This window comes from Chrysochloris asiatica, unplaced genomic scaffold, assembly GCF_000296735.1.
Source record: "Chrysochloris asiatica unplaced genomic scaffold, ChrAsi1.0 scaffold00145, whole genome shotgun sequence".
In the NCBI taxonomy this organism is placed as follows: Eukaryota; Metazoa; Chordata; class Mammalia; order Afrosoricida; family Chrysochloridae; genus Chrysochloris; species Chrysochloris asiatica.
Genome location: NW_006408663.1, coordinates 662177 through 684363, shown reverse-complemented (window position 1 = coordinate 684363; position 22187 = coordinate 662177). Strand labels below are relative to the sequence as shown.

General features: G+C 39.1%; 1 protein-coding gene across 1 annotated transcript in view; it reads right to left on the bottom strand.

Annotated features, from left to right (window-relative positions):
* RASGRF2 (Ras protein-specific guanine nucleotide-releasing factor 2) overlaps positions 1–20775 on the bottom strand; it is a 340705-nt gene extending 319930 nt beyond the window's left edge. Inside the window, exon 1 of the mRNA XM_006870586.1 lies at positions 20444–20775. Within this exon, the coding sequence (XP_006870648.1) occupies positions 20444–20731 (288 nt within the window). The 5' untranslated portion in view covers positions 20732–20775. The remainder of the gene's footprint in view (positions 1–20443) is intronic.
* Between the last annotated feature and the right edge of the window lie 1412 nt (positions 20776–22187).

Below are 22187 nucleotides of genomic sequence, written 5' to 3'. Positions count from 1 at the left end.
AGAAAGTCTTGACTGGATTTTACTGTGACGTTATTAGCAACAATACTAAGGAGTTTAAGAATGGGGTTGACAGGGTGTGGTGGGTGGACTTGCTGGAAATATTCCACTTCATATTTCACAATGAAGTAGTTGTCAGGTAAAAAACAAAAAACAATGGACCTCTCTCCCTTACTCAAAATGATTACAATTCTCTAAACAAGCCTGCTTTCCACACCCAAAATAATTTTCAAATAAAATGTTTTGTCTAAACATCAAGTTTGGAATGCTCATTGATTGACATGCACAGTGAGGTGCAAGTTTTAAAATAAAAAATTAATTTAAAAACCATTTTGTACTATTTGTCAGCGGTACTGTCAAAAGTTTTTTGTGGTCAAAATGACACTCATTGTAGAAAGCCACAGAGAAGTCATGACAAGGGAGGGCTAGTGGGACCCCAGGGATATGATGTTCTCTGTGGAAAGGACAAGAAGTTCAAGGAAACCAAGCAGCTGCTACCGACATTAAGGTAGGAAATAAGTCTCCTAACCCAGGAGGATTTAATTGTTTTGTTTTGGTCTCTTTTTAATCACAAAGCTAACACCATCAAACTCAACATGCCCTCCCTTAAGAGTACCATTTTAATACTTACACCACAGTGGTGTCCTGGTGGGTGCTAGAGGACAAACACTAGACTGGTAACTGCAAGGTTGGTGGTTCAAACCCACCAGCTGCTCCTCAGAAACCCTATACAGGGTTGCTATGAGTCAGAACCAATTTGACGGCACTTAACAACAACAAGGATCTCTGGAAGCATAGTGGTTACGAATCGGGCTGCTAACCTCAAGGTCGGCAGTTCGAAACTATCAGCTGTTCCACCGGAGAAAGATGAGGCTTACTGCTCCCGTAAAGATTTATAGCCTCGGAAACCCTGTACAGTCGCTATGCGTCAGAATCGACTCCACGGTACATAACAACAACAACAAACAACAACAACTGACCATAATGGAAAAACAAGAATAAGAAAAACAAAATCCTACTACAAATGAGTAGGTAATGTCTTAATTGGATGAAGAAGCACCAACAGCTTCTTGAATTTTAGTAAAGCTTATGATCCATAAGGGCTGCGAGAAGAGACAGAAATTAATAAAGGTAAAAGTTGTCTGGTATTAACATTGGACACTTCTCCAGAAGGTTTTTAAGAACAAACACTTTGAAAGCCAAACACAATATTCTTCTCTCTCACATAGTCATGGCATTCCCTGTCTTTATATTTAATTATTATCAAAAAGCCAAAGGCACATGTTTTGTTGTTAGGCTAGTTCTAACTCATAGCGACCCTGTATAGGGTTTCCAAGGCTGTAAATCTTTACAGGACTAGAAAGTCTCATCTTAAAATAAAAAATATCCATATATTTGACTTTCCAAATACACTTGCTGCAAAGACCTTTGAAAACACAAATAAATGCCAAGAGTCTTAGTATAAAAGCTACCACATTTTTTGTTTCTAGTATGGTAAAATTTAGCATTGTTGTTGTTGTTGTTAAGTGCTGTCAAGTCAGTTCCGACCCATAGCCACCCTGTACAAGGTTTCCAAGGAGTGGCTGGTGAGCTTGAACCACCAACCTTGCAGTTCAAATGACTTTGCAGTCCAGCGCATTAGCCCACAATGCCATACCAGCATAGGTTAGTAAAAGTTTTAAGAGGGGGAAATGACATCAATCAAGTATACACAATGATTGAAAACATATCCTACTTTCAGAAAACGTAAAACACTGCAATGTACTCTGATAAGCAATGAATTTGGTAATTTCTACTTTGTTCATTGAAATGGAGGCACTTTAACCAATCATAGTACGAGGATGAGTCAAAAATTACACACACTTCGGTTATATTAAAATGCTTGTCCATGTCCACAGCTGATGACAACACTGAGCATGCACATAAAATGATACTGTCAAATAGGTGAGTGACAGGGGATTATGTGGCAAATTATTTGCAAATCAGCCATGGCTCTCTGCCTATGAAATAATCCACGACAGACTTGGGTTTAGAAAAGTTTGTGCGTGATGGGTACCGAAAGAACTCACGGAAAAGCATAAACAGAAGCATTTGGAACATCTGCAAACAAAATTTGGACCAATACTTGAAGGAAGGTAAGAGTTTCTTTAAAATATATATATATTACTGGTGATTAGACATGGATTCATCATATCTGAGAGTACAAGATAGAGTACAGAATGAGAACATCCTCAATCGCTGACCTAGAAAAAGTTCAAAAGTCAACCATCAGCTGGAAAATTGATATGTAAGTTTACTGGGATTCTCAAGGACCAGTACTGGAACACTATCAGAAAAAAGGCTCAACGATCAACAATGCTCATTACAATGAGATGCTCACTGAAGAGCTGAAGACTAAACTTCGAATTAAAGCAAAGGACTGCTATCCAAGGGGTTGGATCTTGCATGACGATGCATACCCACAAACCTCTGCTCACACTGTTGATACTTTACAAAAACTTCATTTTGAGGTGATAAAGCATCCTCCCTATAGTTCTGATGTTGTTCCACTGGACTTTCACCTGTTTGGTCTCTAAAAGCGGCCCTTCGAGGATGAAGATTCATCTCTGATGAAATGAGGACAGTCGCACATTCATGGCTCACAGCTTCAGCCTAAGCTATTTTTTAGTAAGGGAATACAAAATCTTGTTTACAGATGGACAAAATGTACTGAAAAACAGGGATTCTGTCGAAAAATGATGTCTTTGTCGTTTCCAAAAGTTGATTAAAATAAACTCTACAGCCAGAACGAGGATAATTTTTTACTCACCCCTGTAAATATCAATCCTAAGGTGAGTAAAATTCACAAACAGGAAGAATTTTGACTTACCTTTGTGAATATCAATCTTAAGGTGAGTAAAATTCACAAAAAAGCACTAATGGCTTACTTTTATTTCCAGAAATTAAGACTACCATATTTGGTCATATTGATTTCTGTATGTTATTCACAGATGAGATGACATTTTCACTCCAAAATTTATGTTTTATGCTGGGTTTTCAACAACAACAACAAAAAAAATATTGAAATGCTGAATTTCCTCAAGTGGGTATTTTTTAGAGAAAATATTTTAAATGACGGTGTTACGTGCTTTCAAGTTGGCTCTAACTGCTAACAACCCTGTATAGGGTTTCCAAAGCTGTAAATCTTTGTGGGAGCAAGAAGTCTCACCTTTCTTCCATGGACTGGCTAGCAGGCTTGAACTACTGACCTTGTAGTTAGCAGTCTAGTTTTTATCCTACAGAGCCACTGTGCTCCCCAAATATTAAACCATAGGAGAACACTTATTGTTATGATAAAAATAGTTTTATACAGGCATTTACAATTATGTTTTCAGACAATTTTTATGGGCAAGCAAAACATTCACAACATAATTTGGCTAAAAATATTAAGTTCCAAACATGTTGGTCTACTGGTGAGTGGAAGAGGGGGGGAAAGAAGCAATGAAGATATGGGCTGAGTTCGACCACGTCCCATAGACTCCTGTAGATGTGGAGATGAGAGAAGAGAAAGGGCTGGTTGGTCTGAAGTGTGGTGAGACCTGGGGACTCCTGAACCCATGGACAAAACATAGCCACAGAGGGCTAGAACTGACAGTGAAGTGCACTAATTTCTCTTTAAGAACACATTTTCGACAATCTCTAAAATAACTGAATTTGTAAAACACAAGTATCAATGCAGCTACATTCGTCTGAAAAAATTATCTACTAATATCACTTTAATATATTTACTACAGTCAAGGAGCTCTGGTAGCGTAGTGGTTATGGATCGGGCTGCGAGCCGCAAAGTCAGCAGTTCGAAACTACCAGCTGTTCCAAAGATGAGGCTTTTTGCTCCCGTAAAGATTTACAGCCTCGGAAACACTGCATAGGGTCGCTATGAGTCGGAACTGACTCCACGGCACATAACAACAACAACAACTACTACAGTCAAGAGAATATGCACAGAAGGGATTAACACTAAAAAGAAAAATTTCTTCATAAATATATCCTTTTAGGTAATATTTTCTTGTATTGTCTTGTCCTGTAAAAGAAAGGATATCCTAACCCAGGACGGTTTAATCCAACTATTTTGTAAGAAATTTCTCATCCACTCCATAGAACTTAAAAACGTTGGACACATAAAAATGCCTACAAATCAGAGATAAGCTATTTGGTTCTCATAATTAAACAGAACACATATTTGCAGTCATCAAATTTTCAAATGATTTGTAGCTTAAATCGCCTTTGCTTACATGAAAAATGTAATGGTGAAGAATTTGTAAATAAAATTTTTGTATCACTTTATAATTTACAAAGAGTCCAAGGGAGATGCAAACAGTGCTATTCCAAAAGGTTGAAGGTTTGAGTTCACCCAGCAGCCTGGCAACCTGACTGCAGCTGATTACTAATTAGAGTTTACAATGCTCTTTTGAGGCAGATTATCTCAATCTATTTAATATTCTTAATTTGTTTATGAGGCAGGAATTATGTTCCTTTTCCAGATGAGGAAATGCCTAAACCAGAGGGTCTTGCATAATCCAGGTGGATCTAAATCTTGAATTCAGGAATGTCACCTTAATTTACAAGGCATTCTGTGTCATGCAACAAGATGGACTGCCATTGCTTCTTCAGGACGATAAGAGAAAGGACAGAACTGGTGAACAGGAAGGAGGATGGCTCAGCTCAAATGAGCATGCTGAAAATGAATCTTTATAATAGTGTTCATGGGAGGAAACTATAGCTGGGGCTCAATAATCACAGGATGACTTGACTGCAGGATTCCCGACAACAGGTGAAACTAGCCAACAAAACAAATGCAGGAAGATTCGCTACCCAAGAGCAGAAAAGACTGTGTGCCTATAAATGTCCCTTCTCAATTGGTTACATTGACTTAGATGGTCCAGGTCACAGGTATCATTCTCCGTTGTCCAGTGTTACAGCATTTGCTGCTCTCGATCAGTGGAGACTGAAGCTTAGTTAGATCCAGTAGCCGCTACATAATGGGATAAATCAAGGATTTTTAAATGTAAGATATGTTCTCACAATCAAGAGCTCTGAGATTATTATTCTATAATAATCAAGGTCTAAAAGGACAGAGATGGAGGTGTCTTCTTCATTTTCAGTGCTGGGCAACTCATGGCAGATACCAGAAGGAAGCCTCAACTGGAAAACATACAGCACAGTTGGGAAGAGGGCAGTGCTTTGAAGACAGACAGCAGGCCTGTTTCCAGAATCCTACTCCGGTCTCATCTGAGCTCTCAGAGTCTTAGCACAGGAACAAACACAAGGAACAACCACAAGTAAAGGTTGTTGGTAAATACGATTGAGTCAATTCGGACACACAGCAACCCTATGTATAGGGTTTCTGAGGCTGTACATCTATGCGGGAGCAGAAAGGCTCATCTTTCTCCCATGGAGCAGCTGGTGGACTCAAACCACTGATGCTGTGGTTAGCAGTCCAGTGCTTGTCGGACACAGCCACCATACTCCCGTACTTTCTTTTGGTAAATACAAGTCTATATGCTTTTCTTTGTTGACATATATTTATGAATCTAGGGTAAAAACAGAAACTTACTTCATGGGTACTATGAAGGTGGTCAGATCAGGCTAAGACATTTTCCATACAAACTGTAAATGTGCTAAGTTCAGATGGAGAAAACATCTGAAAACAAAAACTTGTCTCCCTTGCTGATATATTCCTAGCTCCTAGGTAAGCATCAAGCTCAACAAATGCTGAGTTACTTGGCTCTATAAATCAGATCTATCACAGTTTCCCTGGGCAAATTACTACACCAGTCTAAATGCTCAATACCTCATATACAGAAAAGAGGGAATAATGCCATCTCATAGTGGATGTGATGAACAAATGAGCATCCAATAAAAGGTAGCAATAAATATTATATAATCACAAACCTAATAATTCAGTATCTTAAGTGAAACAGTCTGATTTTATTTTGTTTTGTATTCTCAGAACAAAGAGCTGATTTATCCTTGCAGAACAATCAGATTATCTAAAAGTAAAAGCTCATTGAACAATATAGATAGACATCAAATATGTGAAAACTTTTCAAATACAACATTTAAAGCTCAGTGAATGAGGGAAAAATGGAATCACACTTCTGTACCCTCAAAACCTCTACCTTTCCTCTTAATAGTGATGGTGGTTATGTGCCATAGAGTCGGTTCCGACTCATAGCGACCCTGTACAGGGTTTCTGAGGCTGTAAATCTTAACGGGAGCAGACAGCCTCATCTTTCTCCCGTGGAACAGCTGGTATTTTGAACTGCTGACCATGCGGTATAAGGATATGTATTATTTTATCATTAAAATTATTTCTGACTACAAAACAACATTTTTATTTTATTTTGTTCTAAAACACAATATGTAAAGATGTTCAGAACTGAATTTATAAAGTAAGACCACATATCAAGGAAGAATTATAGAGTATGGCAATCTACAGTTAGGGGAAGCAGAAGCTAGGAGGAAACAAACAGTGAAGACACCAAGAGGAATACTGGACAACAGATGAGCCTGTAGAAGCGTCCTCGGAAGAGCAGTCACGATAAAGGCAGATTTCTTGTTGTTAGGTGCCATCGGGTCGGTTCTGACCCATAGCAACCCTATGCACAACAGAACAAAATACTACCAGGTCCTGCCCAAATTCACAATCGTTATGCTTGAGCCCATTGCTGCTGCCACTGTGCCAAACAATCTCATTGGGGGGTCTTCCTCTTTTTCTCTGACTCTCCGCTTTACGAAGCATGATGTCCTTCTCCAGGTACTAGTGCCTCCTGATAAAATTTCTGAAGTATGAGAGATGAAGTCTTACCATTCTGGATTCTAAGGAGCATTCTGGCTGTACTTCTTCCAAAACAGATCTATTGGTTCTTTTGGAAGCCCATGACACATTCAGTATTCTCCTCCAACACCATAACTCAAAAGCATCAATTCTTCTACGGTCTTCCTTATTCACTGTCCAGCTTTTGCATGCATATGAGGTTATTGAAAATACCATGGCTTGGGTCACATGCACCTTAGTCTTCAAACTGATCTTTTTGCTCTTGAGCATTTTAATGAGATCTTCTGCAACAGATTTGCCTAATGCAATATATCATTTGATTTCTTGAGTGTTGCTTCCAGGAGTATTGATTTTTGTTGTTGTTGTTGTTGTTGTTGTTAGGTTCCATCGAGTCGGTACCAACTCATAGTGACCTTATGCACAGCAGAACAAAACATTGCCCAGTCCTGGACCAACCTCACAATCATTGCCACTCTTGAGTCCACTGATGCTGCCACTTTGCCAATCCATCTCACTGGGGGTCTTCCTCTTTTTCTCTGACCCTTCACCTTACCAAACATGATAGCCTTCTCCAGTGACTGGTCCCTCCTGACAACATGTCCGAAGCGTGAGAGACAAAGTTTGGCCATCCTGACCTCCAAGGAGCACTCTGGATGTACTTCTTCCAACACAGATCTGTTGGCTCTTTTGGCAGCCCATTTCACTTTCATTATTCTCCTCCAAAATCTTTGACAAATTCAATCTTTTTTCCATTTATCATGATATTATGTATTGGTGGCATTGTATTTCTGTTTTCTTTACACTAAGGTGCAATCCATAGCTTCATCAGTAAGTATTTCAAGACTTCTTCACTTTCAGCAAGCAAGATGGTGTCATCTGCATATCACAAGTTGCTAATGAGTCTTCCTCCAATCTTGATACCAGGTTCTTCTTGAAATAATGCAGCTTCTTGGATTATTTGCTGAGCATACAGATTGAATAAATACAGTGAAAGACTATAACCGTGGTACATCTATTCTGTTTCCCCTAATTCTGTTCTAATGACTGTGCTTTGCTCTATGTATAGGTTCCTCATTAGCAGGATGAAGTGTTTCAGAATACTGATTCTCTGCAGTGTTGTCTAAAGCTTGTCATGAGCACTAATGCCTAGAATATCTACCTTTATGCGTTCCATTTCATTTTTCGGAATTTCCAATTTTCCTAAATTCGTACTTCATACACTCCATGTTCCGATTATTAATGGATGTTTGCAGCGTTTCTCCTTATTTTGCCTGTGCCCCATCAGCAAAGGAAAGTGCCAAAAGGTTTACTCCATTCACATCATCACAGTTAGATCTACTTTGACGAGGTTCCTCCAATATTTTGAGTGCCTTCCAACCCAAACAGCTCATCTTGCAACACTATATCTGACAATATTCTGGTGCTCTTCAGAATGTTTCATGTTCCTCTACTATATCTGACATGTTCCACTGCTATTCATAAAATTTTCAATGGTTAAGCATTCAGAAGTAGCCTGTCTCTACTTCCTTCTAGTCTGTCTTAGTCTGTAAACTTTCCTGAAACCTAACCCCCATGGGTGACTCTGCTGGTATTTCAAATATCGGTGGCACAGCTTTAGGCATCACAGCAACATGCAAGCCACCACTGTCTGACCCACACTCAGATGAGTGGTAGAAGCAAAATACTACTCACTCTTTTGGTTCAAATCCACCAGCCACTCCTCAGAAACCCTATATAAAGTTCCTATGAGTCAAAACTGACTCAAAGGCACTTAACAACAACATGTTGTTGTTAAGTGCCTTCAAGTCAGTTCCAACCCATAGCAACCCTGTGTAGGGTTTCTGAGGAGTGGCTGGTGATCTTGAGCTGCCGACCTTGCAGTTCAAACCGACTTTACAGTACAGTGCATTAACCTACAGTACTACAGTACCACACCAACAACTTATATATAGATAAATAGAGAGAGACAGAGAGACAGAGAGAGAGAGAGAGAGAGAGAGAATGAATCATGAAATACCTTTACATGACTGATCATAGCTAATAAACTGATTTTGATTTTTTTTTTAAGATTTAACATGATAGACTTTATTTAAAAGCTAATTCCATCACCTTTATGTCTTCACAACTACTATAAGAAGCTTTATTTACTGTACTTTATTATGCTATAAAAAAACAGATTAAAAATTTTTAAATCAATTTTTAAAATGGCTACCATGATACCAGGAGTCCTGGTGTGGCACAATAGGATAAGCACTGGACTGCTAAATGCAGTTGCTATACAAGGTCACTGTAAAGGGTAGCTAGGAGTCAGAACCGACTTGACAGTACTTAGCAACAGCAACCACAATGGTAACACACATTATTACAGAAACACATTACACACTCTTTCCAAGATAATGCTTTTAGTGTTGTATCTGGTACAGTTTTCAGTGCCAAACAAGTGTTATGCTTAAAAAAAAAAAAAAAAATCCTTATTTTAACAGAAGTAAAATGATGTTTGGTACTTGCTTTAAAAAATTGCAGCAAAAGAGGAAATGTACTTGGAGGATAACAAATATAACAAGAAATAGCAGAAAGCAGACCATTGATAAAGCTGGGTGATAGGTACATTGCAGTCCCCAAAACTATGCTGTGTTTGCTGAATTAAAAGTTGAGGTGTTTTGTTTTTTTTTTAAGGGAAAGGGAAAAAACTTCCAAGCAGACCCAAATAATGAAAACTAAAAGAAGAAAACATTTTTAAAGAATCACATTAGAAGAGAATAAGGTGCTGTTGGATAAGAACTGGACTATCAACTACAAGATATATAGTTGAAACCCAGTAACCACTCCTTGAAACACAACAGTAACACTTGTCCGTCAGTTTGTTGTATGGTGGCTGCTTATGAATTGTTAGGAGGCTGGAACCTCCATCATAGCACTTCTAAAACCAGCAGGATCACCTGTGGTAGACAGGTCTCAGCAGTTTCCCAACTTCAACTAAAAAAAGTCTGCCAATCTTCTTCTGTAAACTAGCCAATAAAAGTATCACAACAGAATATTGTCGAGTATAAATAATGCTGGAAAACGACACCCATAGGTTGGAAGGCACTCAAAATACAGAGCGGTTGCAACAATGTATTCAAGTATAGCCACGATAATGAACAAGATGGCGCAGGACCAGGCAATGTTTCATTCTGTTGTACAAGGGGTCGCCATGAGTCAGAGCTGACTTGGGAGTTACTAACAATGACAACAAATTAAGACATTAGTTGACCGCATGCTGACATTTCATCATGGCCCAGATTCTAACCCATGAACTTGGCATGAATATTGTCTATGGTCCTCACAACAAGCCAATGAAGTGGGTATTACCCCCATCTCACAGGCAGGGAACCAGGCTTAGAAAGAGAAATGGCTAGAAATAATGTTCAGTGATGAATACTGGACCAAGACTACATGGTCTAACTCCTGAACTGAACTACACACCTAACCTGGTGGTAAGTTTTAATATTCTTATATTTAAAAGAACATAAATTCATCTTGGAAATGAGTACCTATAAGTCACTGACATTATCTTATCATGATTTCTAGAATGAGTTACAATGCTAGCAAACCTTAAGACCAGGGTAGGTTTGCAGTTAGCAGTTCAGTGCTTATCCTATAGCGCTGAACCATAAGTATGTTGTAGGTGCCATCAAGTCAGTTCCGACCCATAGCGACCCTGTATAGGGTTTCTGAGGAGCAGCTGGTGAGCTTGAACCACCAACCTTGTGGTTCAAACGACTTTGCAGTCCAGTGCATTAACCCACAGCGCCACACCAATATAGATAGGGATTAAAATTTACAACGCATACTCATATTTTGAGGAGACACAATTCAACCCATAACATATTGGCATTTTACTAGTCTGTTTTCAGCTCTCAAGTGAGGTCTAGTTTTTAGTTGACTCTACTCTGATGTAAATTATTCTTATATTGGCCTCCCCAACTTCCTGTCTTTATTTTCTCCTTTACACAAACACAAAGAAATAGCATATTACTTAAATACACACAGCTCAACTCAAACTTGATATTTCTTTTTCTCCTTTCTCCCTACAAGTATAATTGAGGCATTTTGCATTCACTGTCAGCAGTTTTAAGAAAGCTGGTTTTGAATATTAATATTTCATTGAATCATAAGGTTGTCAAGTGCCAATAAAAAATGAAAACTGTGAGAACATGTGGTTTCAGAATCACAGTTGTCAATGCTTTCTGTGGGGGGACAAAAAAGAAAAGCCTGTTTCTTTTTTTTTCCTAGATATACATGCAATTATATTTTAATTCGACTGACAAAATGCTATAAATACTCCCTTTGTTAGAATCAAACTAATGGATTTAAACTTTTCAACATGCTAAAATTTTAAAGTTACACAATGGAAATTTAGTAAATAATTCTGGACTAATGATTCATTTTAGACTAAATGCCAAGTGTTATAAAATAGCCAATCATTTATGACTACTATTTTGATAGTTGACAAATGTTAAATTTCTTATTTTATTACAATATTAAATACAATTTTTATTATTTAAGTTTTAAATTAATGTAAACTAATTTCAGAGAAAACAAAAAATTGCAAAGAAAACAAAAATCCTCACCAATGGACCAAGAAACATCATGATAAACAGAGAAAAGACTAAAGTTATCAAGGATTTCATTGTATTTGGAACCATAATTCACACCTATGGAAGTTATTGCTGTTGTTGTTGTTGTTAGTGTCGTCGAATCAGTTCCGACTCATAGCTGCCCTGTAAGGGTTTCTGACGAGTGGCTGGTGAAATTGAACTGACCTCTTGGTTCAAACCAACCTTGGGGTCCAGTGCATTGCCACACCAGGAATGCAGTCAAGAAATTAAATGTGTTGCACTGAGCAAATTTTCTATAGCACTTCTTTAAAGTGTTAAAGAGTAAAGATGTCAATTTCAGGACGAAGGTGTGGCTGACCTAAGCCATAGTATATTCAGTCACCTTATGTGTATGTGAAAGCTGAACAGTGAATAAGGAAGACAGTAGAAGGACTGATTGATTTGAATCATGCGGAAGAATACTGGACTCCTAGAAGAATAAACTATGTCTTGAGAGAAGTAAAGCCAGAATGCTCTGTAAAATTGAGATGGCAAGACTTCATCTCACAGAGTTTGTACATGTTATCAAGAGGCACCAGTCCCGGGAGAAGGACATCGTGCTTGGTACAGTAGAGGCAGTAAAAAGGAGGAAGCTCTTCAGCCAGATGGACTGACACAGTGGCTGCAGTAACAGGCTCAAAAAATAACAACAATTGTGAAGATGGCACAGTCCTGAGCAATCCTATATTGGACATAGGGTTGCTATGAATCAGAATCAATTCAACAGCACCCAACTAGAACAATGTCAGAGATAAATTTATGTTGTAGTTAATTTAACTGAATCGTTACACACCTAGAGTCCTGAAAAATAAAGTTCCACAAATGACAGACATAATGAATCTAAACTCATATCTTTACAAATAAATGATACCATTTAAAAATATACAAACCTCAACATACATAACTGCATAATAAATGTTTACTCTTAATGGTAACGGTGAAGTGCTGTAAGATCAATACAGGACTGAAAGATCGGTTTGAACTGCAATGTTAGCGGTTCAAACTCACCACCCACTCCCTATATATACAGACAGGGTTGCTAGGAGTTGGAACCAACTCAACAGCACTAACAACAAACATTAATGGTAGAAGAAAACAAATTGACCTTATTAAAAACACACAAAAACATGTTTCCCTTTTTTTCTAAGGTAAATGAACAGGAACTAAAACACAAAGCCATTTCAAAACTGTGAAAATACAGTTTAAGATCTGGATAAACTGACTGGTTTCATTACAAAACAGTCTTGAAGACTAATCTTTCTATTCTATAATAGTAAAATTAGAATTAGCAAGCATACTTCAGAAATACTGACAAATGTGGATAAAACCAATTTAGGATAAACAATCTGTGTTAATCAGATAGCAACTGCAACACTTGTTTGAACAAGCTATTAACACTTACTTGCTATAGCCAAGCATATTTGGTTATCACATAATTCTTTAGGATTTATCTTCAGGCAGTGAAAAGAAAATATCTCTATTTTTTTTTTTAATTCACAAAAGAGGAGAAAAAATATGTTATCACACTAAATACACACTAGTAATTCCACCATTCTGTACTACATTTAGCTATTATTTATTAAAAGCCACAAAAAGATACCTGTCACAATAAAAACGCATTTTTATGTACATCTGTCATATCAAAGATGGAGTCCTCTATGTTGAATTCTTAATAAGCACAATATTCTGAATAGGAAGGCTTACTGTAGAGGAAAATTAAGATAATTGAATTTTGCCATGAGGTATTTTTCCTTCATTAAATTTTCAATGGGAGAATGATTTCAAAGTTCAAGTAATAAATCATTTGTTCCCAAATTATATGTGTAAATTTTTGTAAAATTTAGCAAATATTTTTATTCCATTTCCCTTTTATTTGTGTTCAATAAGCAAAGGTTAAAAAGAAAATATTGATTTGGTTGTTACATATCAATTAAGCAGCACGAACTGGTATGAGAATCTGCCATGTCTATTATTTAACCTCTCCATATATCTCAGGGCCTGTATGAAGTTCTGCCTAATTCAATAAAACCATTAAAATCCTCTTCTGTGCTTAAGTAAAGCAGGTTAGTCATGAGGTGAGAAGGTGACAATCTTTAATTTCTTTAAAAATTATGTTGACATGTTTAATTCACCTTCAGAACTAAGGAGATACTTTCTAAAAAACAACTGGAATCAAGATGAGTAGAATGATCTTATCAGAAACATAAGATGGGAAAAAAACAACCAAGGGAATGGAAGCAAATGCTGTTGAATGATAATGCAAGCAGGGGATTGTAATCATTGCAATGAAATGAAATACGATAGGATGAATGTAAAGCTGATGTTCTCCCATGTAAACTATCACTCAATTCACAATAAAAACTTTAAAAAAAGAAACAAACAAAGATGAAACCTGGCTCTGTCCCTATGGCTCTCTGGTTTAAAAGGCAAGATAAACCACTTAAACAGACCAGATGACCTGGGATATTGCCACTATCAATAGAAATGCAAATATTCTTAATGGTCCCCCTGAAGCAAATTGGCAGTTACTGAGAATGTCTGTTTAAAAACAGATGCCATTTTTCTTTCAAAATGTAAGTGTCTGTCATTGTATTTCTCAAGAAACACAATTGTCCTTTATGATTTTTTGTTCGTTTATTGTAGTAAAACACGTATCAAATGTTGCCACCATTTTAACGATTTCTAAGTGTACCATTCAGTGGTATTAGGTACCTTCATTGTGTTGTTGTACAATCATTATCACCATCTATTTCTTAACATTTTTCATCCCAAGCGGAAACTCGGTACCATTAAGCAGTAACTCCCCATTTCTACCTCCTCCTAGCCCCCTTCTGGTTGTTGCTGTTAAGTGCTGTAGAGTCACTTCTCATTCATAACAACCCTGTATAGGATTTCCAAGGAGCAGGTGGGTTTGAACCACCAACCTCGTGGTTTGCAGTCCAGTGCTTATTCTATAGAGCCACGCCTAATTTACTTACTGTTTCCATGAATTTGCCTATTCTAGGTATTTCATAAAGAAGCTCTGGTAGCGTAGTAGTTACAAATTGGGCTGCTAATCTCAAGGTCAGCAGTTTGAAACTACCAGCAGTTCCGCGGGAGAAAAATGAGGCTTTCTGCTCCAGTAAAGATACAGCCTCGGAAACCCTGTACAGGGTCGCTATGAGTCGGAACCGACTCCACGGCACTTAACAACAACAACAACATAGCAACCCAGTGTAGGGTTTCCTTGGTTTTAAATCTTTGTGCTTGGTTTCTTTAACTTACCATAATGCTTTCACAATCCATCCATGGTGCTGCATGTAGTAGGTTTTCATTCCTTTTTACAGATGAGTAACAGATACCACATTTTATTTCCCACTTTGTTTATCTGTTGATAGACTGTCTCCACCTTTGGATTATTGTGATTTGTGAATAAGGAAGTAAAGTACATTGGTGCAAGTCCCTGCTTTTAAGTCTTTTGGATGCATGTCTATTAAGTAGAATTGTTGGGTCATGGTGTGTCGCTGTGGGATAAAGGACTGGACCGAAGGAACAGTATGAACCAAAAGGTTGGCTGTTCAAACTCACCAGCCACTCCCTGGAAAACCTACACAGGGTCGCTATGAGTCAGAACCTACTGGATGGCACTTAACAACAACAACTTGGTTAATTCTAGGAGTTCTAACAATACAGTGGTTAAAATGTTGAACTGATAATGGAAAGAATGGCAGTTCAAAACCCACCAACCACTCATGGGAGAAAGATGTGGCAGCCTGCTTCTGTAAAGACTGTTGGAGTTCGGTGCCATTCGTCAGTTCTGATTCTATGAACGGAACAAAACACCAGTCCTGTGCCATCCAAACTGTTGTTACACTTGAGCCACTGTGCAGCTGTAAAGATGACAACCTCAGAAATTACAGCCGGGGACAGTTCTACTAGGTCCTAAAGGGTCAGCGTTGACTCCACTATAACGGGTTTGGGGTTTGGGGGGATTTTATGGTAATTCTTGGAGTCCTGGTGTAGCACACTGTAGGATAAGCACTGGACGGCAAGGTTGGCTTGAACCAAAAGATAGGCGGTTCAAACCCCCCAGCCGCTCCTCAGAAACCCTATACAGACAGGGTCACTGTGAGTTGAAACCAACTTGACCGGCTCTTAACAACCACATGGTAATTCTATTATGTTTAACTTTTTGAAGAACAGCCAAACTGTTTTCAATAACAAAAGTTTCTAAAGGTAAAATAAGAACAAACACTGATTCATACACTACAACCCTAACATCCATCCCACCCATATTTGTAATTTTTTGAAGCTCAATGGATTTAAATACCACATCCCTAGCAAGAGGGTCTTAAAGATTTAGTCTTTCATATTTGATTTTGGGCTCTGACCATCTTCCTAGAACTCCTTGAACCTCAGCACTAGCATAGGGTAAAAAGAAAAAATCTCTAAGCACTGAAGAGGTTTAAAGTAGATGAAATAAGGGAAGATAACACCTGGAGAAGAAAGCTTGGCACATAGAAGGTACTTGCAATTTAATTACAAATTCTCTTTCCCCTTAATATCGTCATCTGAAGGAAAAGATTACGTTTTTAATTTTTTTCTTAAGTGGAGCTTTTATAGAAAGAGGTACCACCCAGCCATATTGTTGACAAAAGGCGCAGCTCCATTAAAAAAAAAAGAAAGAAAGAAAGAAAATTTTTTTTTAAGCGGAACTCATTTTAATTATATCGTACTAGCTCTGGTAGCGTAGTGGTTACGAACAGGGCTGCTAACCTCACATCAGCAGTTCGAAACTACCAGTTGTTCCGAGGGAGAAAGATGAGGCTTTCTGCTCCCATAAAGATCTACAGCCTCAGAAACCCTGTACAGGGTCGCTATGGGTCGGAACCGACGCCACAGCACTTAACAACAACAATCACTAGAAAGTAGCCATTGTGGACAGCTGATAAGGGAGCCTAGCAATCTCTCAAGAATTTACCAAAGGGAAATTATGGACACTGAGGGGTGGTAGGGTGGGTGCTAATGCAAATATCCCTTCAGCCTAGGCATATTTAGAAGATGAAAAACACCTTTCTTTGTCCTGATTAACTGAAAAAAGTTTAAGACATTAATCTGCTAAAAATAAATCAACAAAATCATTGTTTTTCTTAGACAACCAATGCACTTTGAATTATTACTTAGATCGAGCAAATCTATGAGATTTTCCTCCTTTAAACTTATCTAAAAACACAATTAGAATTTCTTAAAGTACATGAAGTGGAGGTAAAATGACTAGACTTGCATAAATAAACTCACAAAAATAAGTAGAGAAATTTATATTAAGTGTTAGCTGTCTAGAGTCCTGGTGTGGCACTGTAGGATAAGCCCAGGACTGCAAGGTCAGTTGAACCAGAAGGTAGGTGGTTCAAACTCACCAGCCACCCTTAGAAATCCTACACTGGGTTGCTCTGAGTTGAGACAGACTCGAAGGCATTTAATAACAACTTTAGTGCTGTGGGTTAGGTGTTCAGCACCTAATCACAAATTCAGCCATTCAAATCCACCAGCCACTCTGTGGCAGAAAGAAAAGTCTGTCTGCTCCCATAATGGTTTACAGTCCCAGAAAAACTACATAAGGGTCACTCTGAGTTGGATTTGACTTGATATCAATGAGTTTTGGAATTTTATTACATTAACTACTACAACTGTCAAGATTGTATGTGTATTATAAGAATCCAAGTAGATTTGTGAATCTACTGACATAATTTATTAGAATGTCTACTTCAATCTCCTGCTTGTCTTTAGCTTCTCAAATGCAATATTTCATTACAGTGACTGGTACTCTTTCAATCTCATAAACTTTTCTTTAATATCCTCTGCACAACAAAAAGTTCATATTGTCTGCTTACCTTAGAAATAGAAGATGCCATAATTGGAAGGCAACCTAGAAATCATTTTATCCAAGCCCTTAATTTTCACATATTAGGAAATGGAACAGAAGTTGAAACTTTAAAACATTTGTCTAAAGTCACTAGGTAACTTAATAGAGAACCATTCTACCTCTACCTCCGTAAATCAAGATTTCTCTTGGGTCATACCTTAATCTTCACTTCTGATTATGTGGTTGATATTATATGGAAAACTCTGGAAGTATAAACACATACACAAATGAACAGGTCTTGAGATGGTCCTTGCCCTTAGTCTAGACAGTTTTGCTAGCCTACAGTGTCTCTGTGTTTAAGATGATTGGAGTACATCAGTAACACAAATCAACTGAGAGGCAACCAACTGCATAAACTGTAAGTTTAAGAAAAATGTTTTCACCTTTGCTTCTTATCTTCGTGGTTCTGTCTTAACTTTTAAAATCCATTCAATGGATAATGTCAGAGAAAAGTAGAAGCCCCTTAAGTGAACCCAAGTCACAGAAGGGAGTCTAATAAGACACAAACTGAGAGACTTCCCAACCCAACTCATTAACCATTTGGGATGCGAGCTTCTATACAGCTCAAATTTATCTACATGTACCAAAGGTTCTAATTTCCAATCTCTTAGAGATGTAGAAAAATGATGGAGAGTTAGTTGCAATTTACATTATCATAAACAGGGGAAATATTTCCATAAGATGACCTACTTAAGATTTCCATTAGAAAGAGACTTGAAAGTAAAAGTAGTTGAAGGTGTTATTTTGTCATTTAAGTATGGTTTAAAGAAGACCATCCTGAAGGTACAACCAGATATTTATATGTAAACCAGATGGATGCTAGTTTACACATAGATAGACTACCATATGAATTTAACTGGTAAAGGAAGTAACAGCTTCAAAGCCCCAGAAGGACGGAAGACAGAAAAACAAAGAAGTAGTTATCACATGATATATAAATGGAAGAATAACTAATAAAACAATTAGTTTGAAACCAAGTCAATGATATACGAACATAATTTAAACAGAAACCCTATACAGGGTGACTATGGGTCGGAATTGACCCTATGGCATTTACCATCAACTGTATTTTAGACATAATACCACTTAAAAATCTGTTCATTTTCAAAAGTGTAGCATTTGCCCAAAAACAAAGCTAAGAAGGCAGGAAGGGCATGAAAGAAGGAGAGATGGAAACAGGGATCCAAGGAGGAATGGGAAAAATGCTGTTACACTGAGAATTTGCTCTGTGGTGTAGTGCTGTGGGTTAATGTGCTGGACTGCAAAGTCGTTTCAACTGCATGGTCGGCAGTTCAAGCTCACTATTCACTCCTCAGAAACCCTATACAGGGTCGCCATGGGTCAGAACCAATTTAATGGACTTAACAGCAATTTGTTTTTTTAAAAAAGAAAGAACTGAGAAATACATGCCAAGGGCTTTAAAAATGTTCACATTCTATGAAAGTAATATGTCTAGGACTAGATGCTGCAGAAATCATCTGAGATTTGTTCAAAAAGTTATTTATTATATATTATATAATATTATAAGTTATTTGTTATATATTATATATTATAGTGAGACATTGTAAACAACTCCTATATGTCAAAGGAAATGATTAAATAAATTACAGTACTTAGATTTTTAAAAAAACAGTTTGGGCTCCTGTGGGGTCTTGAAACATATACTTTAAAAAAAATCCAATAATTTTAAAAACTAATAAATATAAATACATACATATACCTATTTCCTGAAACCCTTTCTCCTTCTTCCAATTTAAATTCTAAAATGCATGACTCAAAATGTACACTTATATTTCTAGTATCGTATCTACAAAGTTGCAAATTAGGTTTTCAATGTTCTTCCACCTCTCCTCAAAAACCAAAGTACTTATTTTTCTTAATTCCAGATTTATAAGCCTTGTAACACGTTTAATCAGCTCACTCTGTTAATGGTTTAGTGAAACCAAAGTGGGGTAAAACATCAAACTTCTAGCTGTTCTAGTTTTAACTCCTCTTAATTTTACACATCGTTTTATGAGCCCCCACAGGGTGGAAAAGCATCTTATTCATCGTTCAAATGCTGGCACCTCCCACCGCCACCCCCAGTGGTTTTCAGTAGATACTGTTTGGTCTGACTTGCAAGGAAAATTCAGCTGCGAAATATTTTTATGCAATAGCAAAGACAATCGGCCTCTTTTTTCAAGGTGGAGATGTACAAGAAGCTAAATGAGTACATTTGGGAGCATAAAATTAATCTGCTTTAACTTTAATAACCAAATGTTGAAAAAATACAAATCACTAAACCTAGTAAAAATCACAAATTGCCAAACCTAGAGTCCCCTCTCCCCCAGGGAACACAGAGCAAAACTAATGAAAGTGAGACCCAAAATTAAAGGGGCACATTCATTTCAAAGCATTCATTTCGAAGTACACAGAAGAGGTCTTTAAAATGTCCACATTTTTAAACTTAGCAAGTCTGTGGCTACCAAATATTAATCCTGAGGGATAGAGATACTTATTTATCTTGATCATTTGACCCAACAGGCCAAATACTATCAAGATAAATAGACACAAACCACAAGCACTGATTAGAAATGACCAACAGAAAGTTGGTGGAACTTCGCACAGAGGAAGCTGGCTCCTAACCTGCACAGCCAGCGGTTCAAAGCTGAGCAGTAAAGAAATTTACACACGCCCGCCCGGCAAGGGAGAAAACAAACTTTTCCAAATAAGTTCGCTCGCCTTGCCAAGCTAAATCCAACAGGTGTCGACCCACGTCACCACACAAAATCCTTCTGAGCAAGATCGAGAGAAGTAAGAAGCGAAGCTGAAACGACCGGACTGCTATTAGGGTCGTGAAAGCAGTGAAGTTAAGTTCGCTACTCCAGCCGATTACACGGAGGTGCAAGAGCTTGAGGAGACCGAGATGGGAGAGCCTCTGGAAGATGAGGAAAGCGTGGAAATGTCCGGACATTGGCGCTGCAGGGGAGCCTAGGATCTCAGATTATGGTCCCTGTGCTTTGTGGAGCCCCTGGTCCCCAGGGTTAGAACAGTAAGGAAATGCCGCGGCCAGGGACAAGGAGACCGGGGAGGGAGAGCGCGTGGTACCTGCTTGTCCAACGCGTCCCGGACGCCAGCCGGTCCAGCCCCGATCCTGGGCGGCGCGGGCGCCCGCTCGCAGCTGCAGCCCTCCAAGAGATACATGCCCGCCGGGCGACTACTCTGCTCGCCCTCGAAGTAGAAGAGCACGTTCTGGTAGAGGGCGAACCACTTCTCATGCCAGCGACTCGCCTCGGCCGCCTTCTTGCTCAGGAAGCCTCGCTTGGTGCCCTCCTTGCGTGCCAAAAAGGCCAAGTACAAGGCGTGCCCCTCGTTATAGCGCACGCTTTTCTGCATGGTGAGGGCGCGGGGGGCGCTGGGGCTGCCGCCCGCCTCACCCCTGCCTCGCGGACTTCGCCTGGCCAGCTCCCCCGAAGGCGCGTCCGCTCAGTTCTCGGCTGGAGAAAGTGCGCCCCCTTTCCCCACGCAGCGCGCAGGGCACTCCGGGGCACGGTATCACGCGGGTCCTAAGGTCCTTCACTAGGCTGAAGGAAGCCCTCGGAGCCTCAGATGCCGCGGTTAAGAACGACCTCTCGAGGGTCTCGGAGCAGCCGCCGCTAAATTGCAGGAGCCGAGCCTCTGCAGCGGGCTCCAGCAACGCTATGCACGGCAGCCAGAAGAGGACTGTCCTCGGGCAAATCGCTCTGGGAGACAGAAGGTAAAACGTCACGTGGGAGATCAGCTGTAATCGGCTTGGAGACCGATTTAAAGGGCAAAGTCGGCGCAGCGGCGGTGGAGGCGGCGGCGGTGCAGCCCGCTCACCCGGGAGGGAGTCCCTCCTTCTGCCTGGGCCGGGCCGCCTCCTCTGCTCTGGCGCGGGGTTGGTGCAGATCTCAACGATGCTTTTCTGCATGGAGAGGCGCGGTGGCCTCACACACGCGCTCTTACCCGCGCTTGCACACAAAGCGCACACTCACACACAAATACAAACAATGTGCACACTCATATAATCACACGTGTCCACAATGCGCGTTTAGTCATATACATACCAATGCACAGTTATACAAATACATTTGCACAACCTACACACTTATATACACAGACGCATACATATGGAATACGCACACTGACACACAAAATGCACCCTGGCATGCCCACAGAAAAATACGCATTCACGCACAAGCAACAACAAATAAAATGCACACAGTCATACTCTTCTTCATCCTAAAGCACTCCCTGCACACATTTTCACACGCACAACCTCTACCCTCATAGACACAGCCACCCAAACACTCACACACAACATACATCCCTTTATATTCAACTATACAAACTCATGCTCATATGCACAAACCCAATACAAACACTGGTACACACATTTCACACACATCAATACTTGCTCATATACAAACACATTCATACTAGCACCTTCACAATCATACACTCACAGAGACAAAATAATTATATGCAAACACATGCACAAGTACATACATGCACATAGACAAATGTACTCATTCACTAAAGACACATAAACACAAGCCTCATACTCACACACATACAAATTCTCATTGAAATGCAAACTCATGTTCTTTTGCAAACCTGCTACAAAGATTCACACACACTCACTCACTCCCCATGCACACACTCACACTCATCCATGAGTGTGTTTCCATGGCAGTGAGTAGAGTCACAGGGTGGTTTTGCATAGGGCAAAGTCGGTTTTTCCAGTATTACTTGTTCCATGGTATTTAAACCAAGGTGAAAGTTAATGATAACAGTTTCTCTGTTTCCAAAAAGACATCAGGTGCTGTTG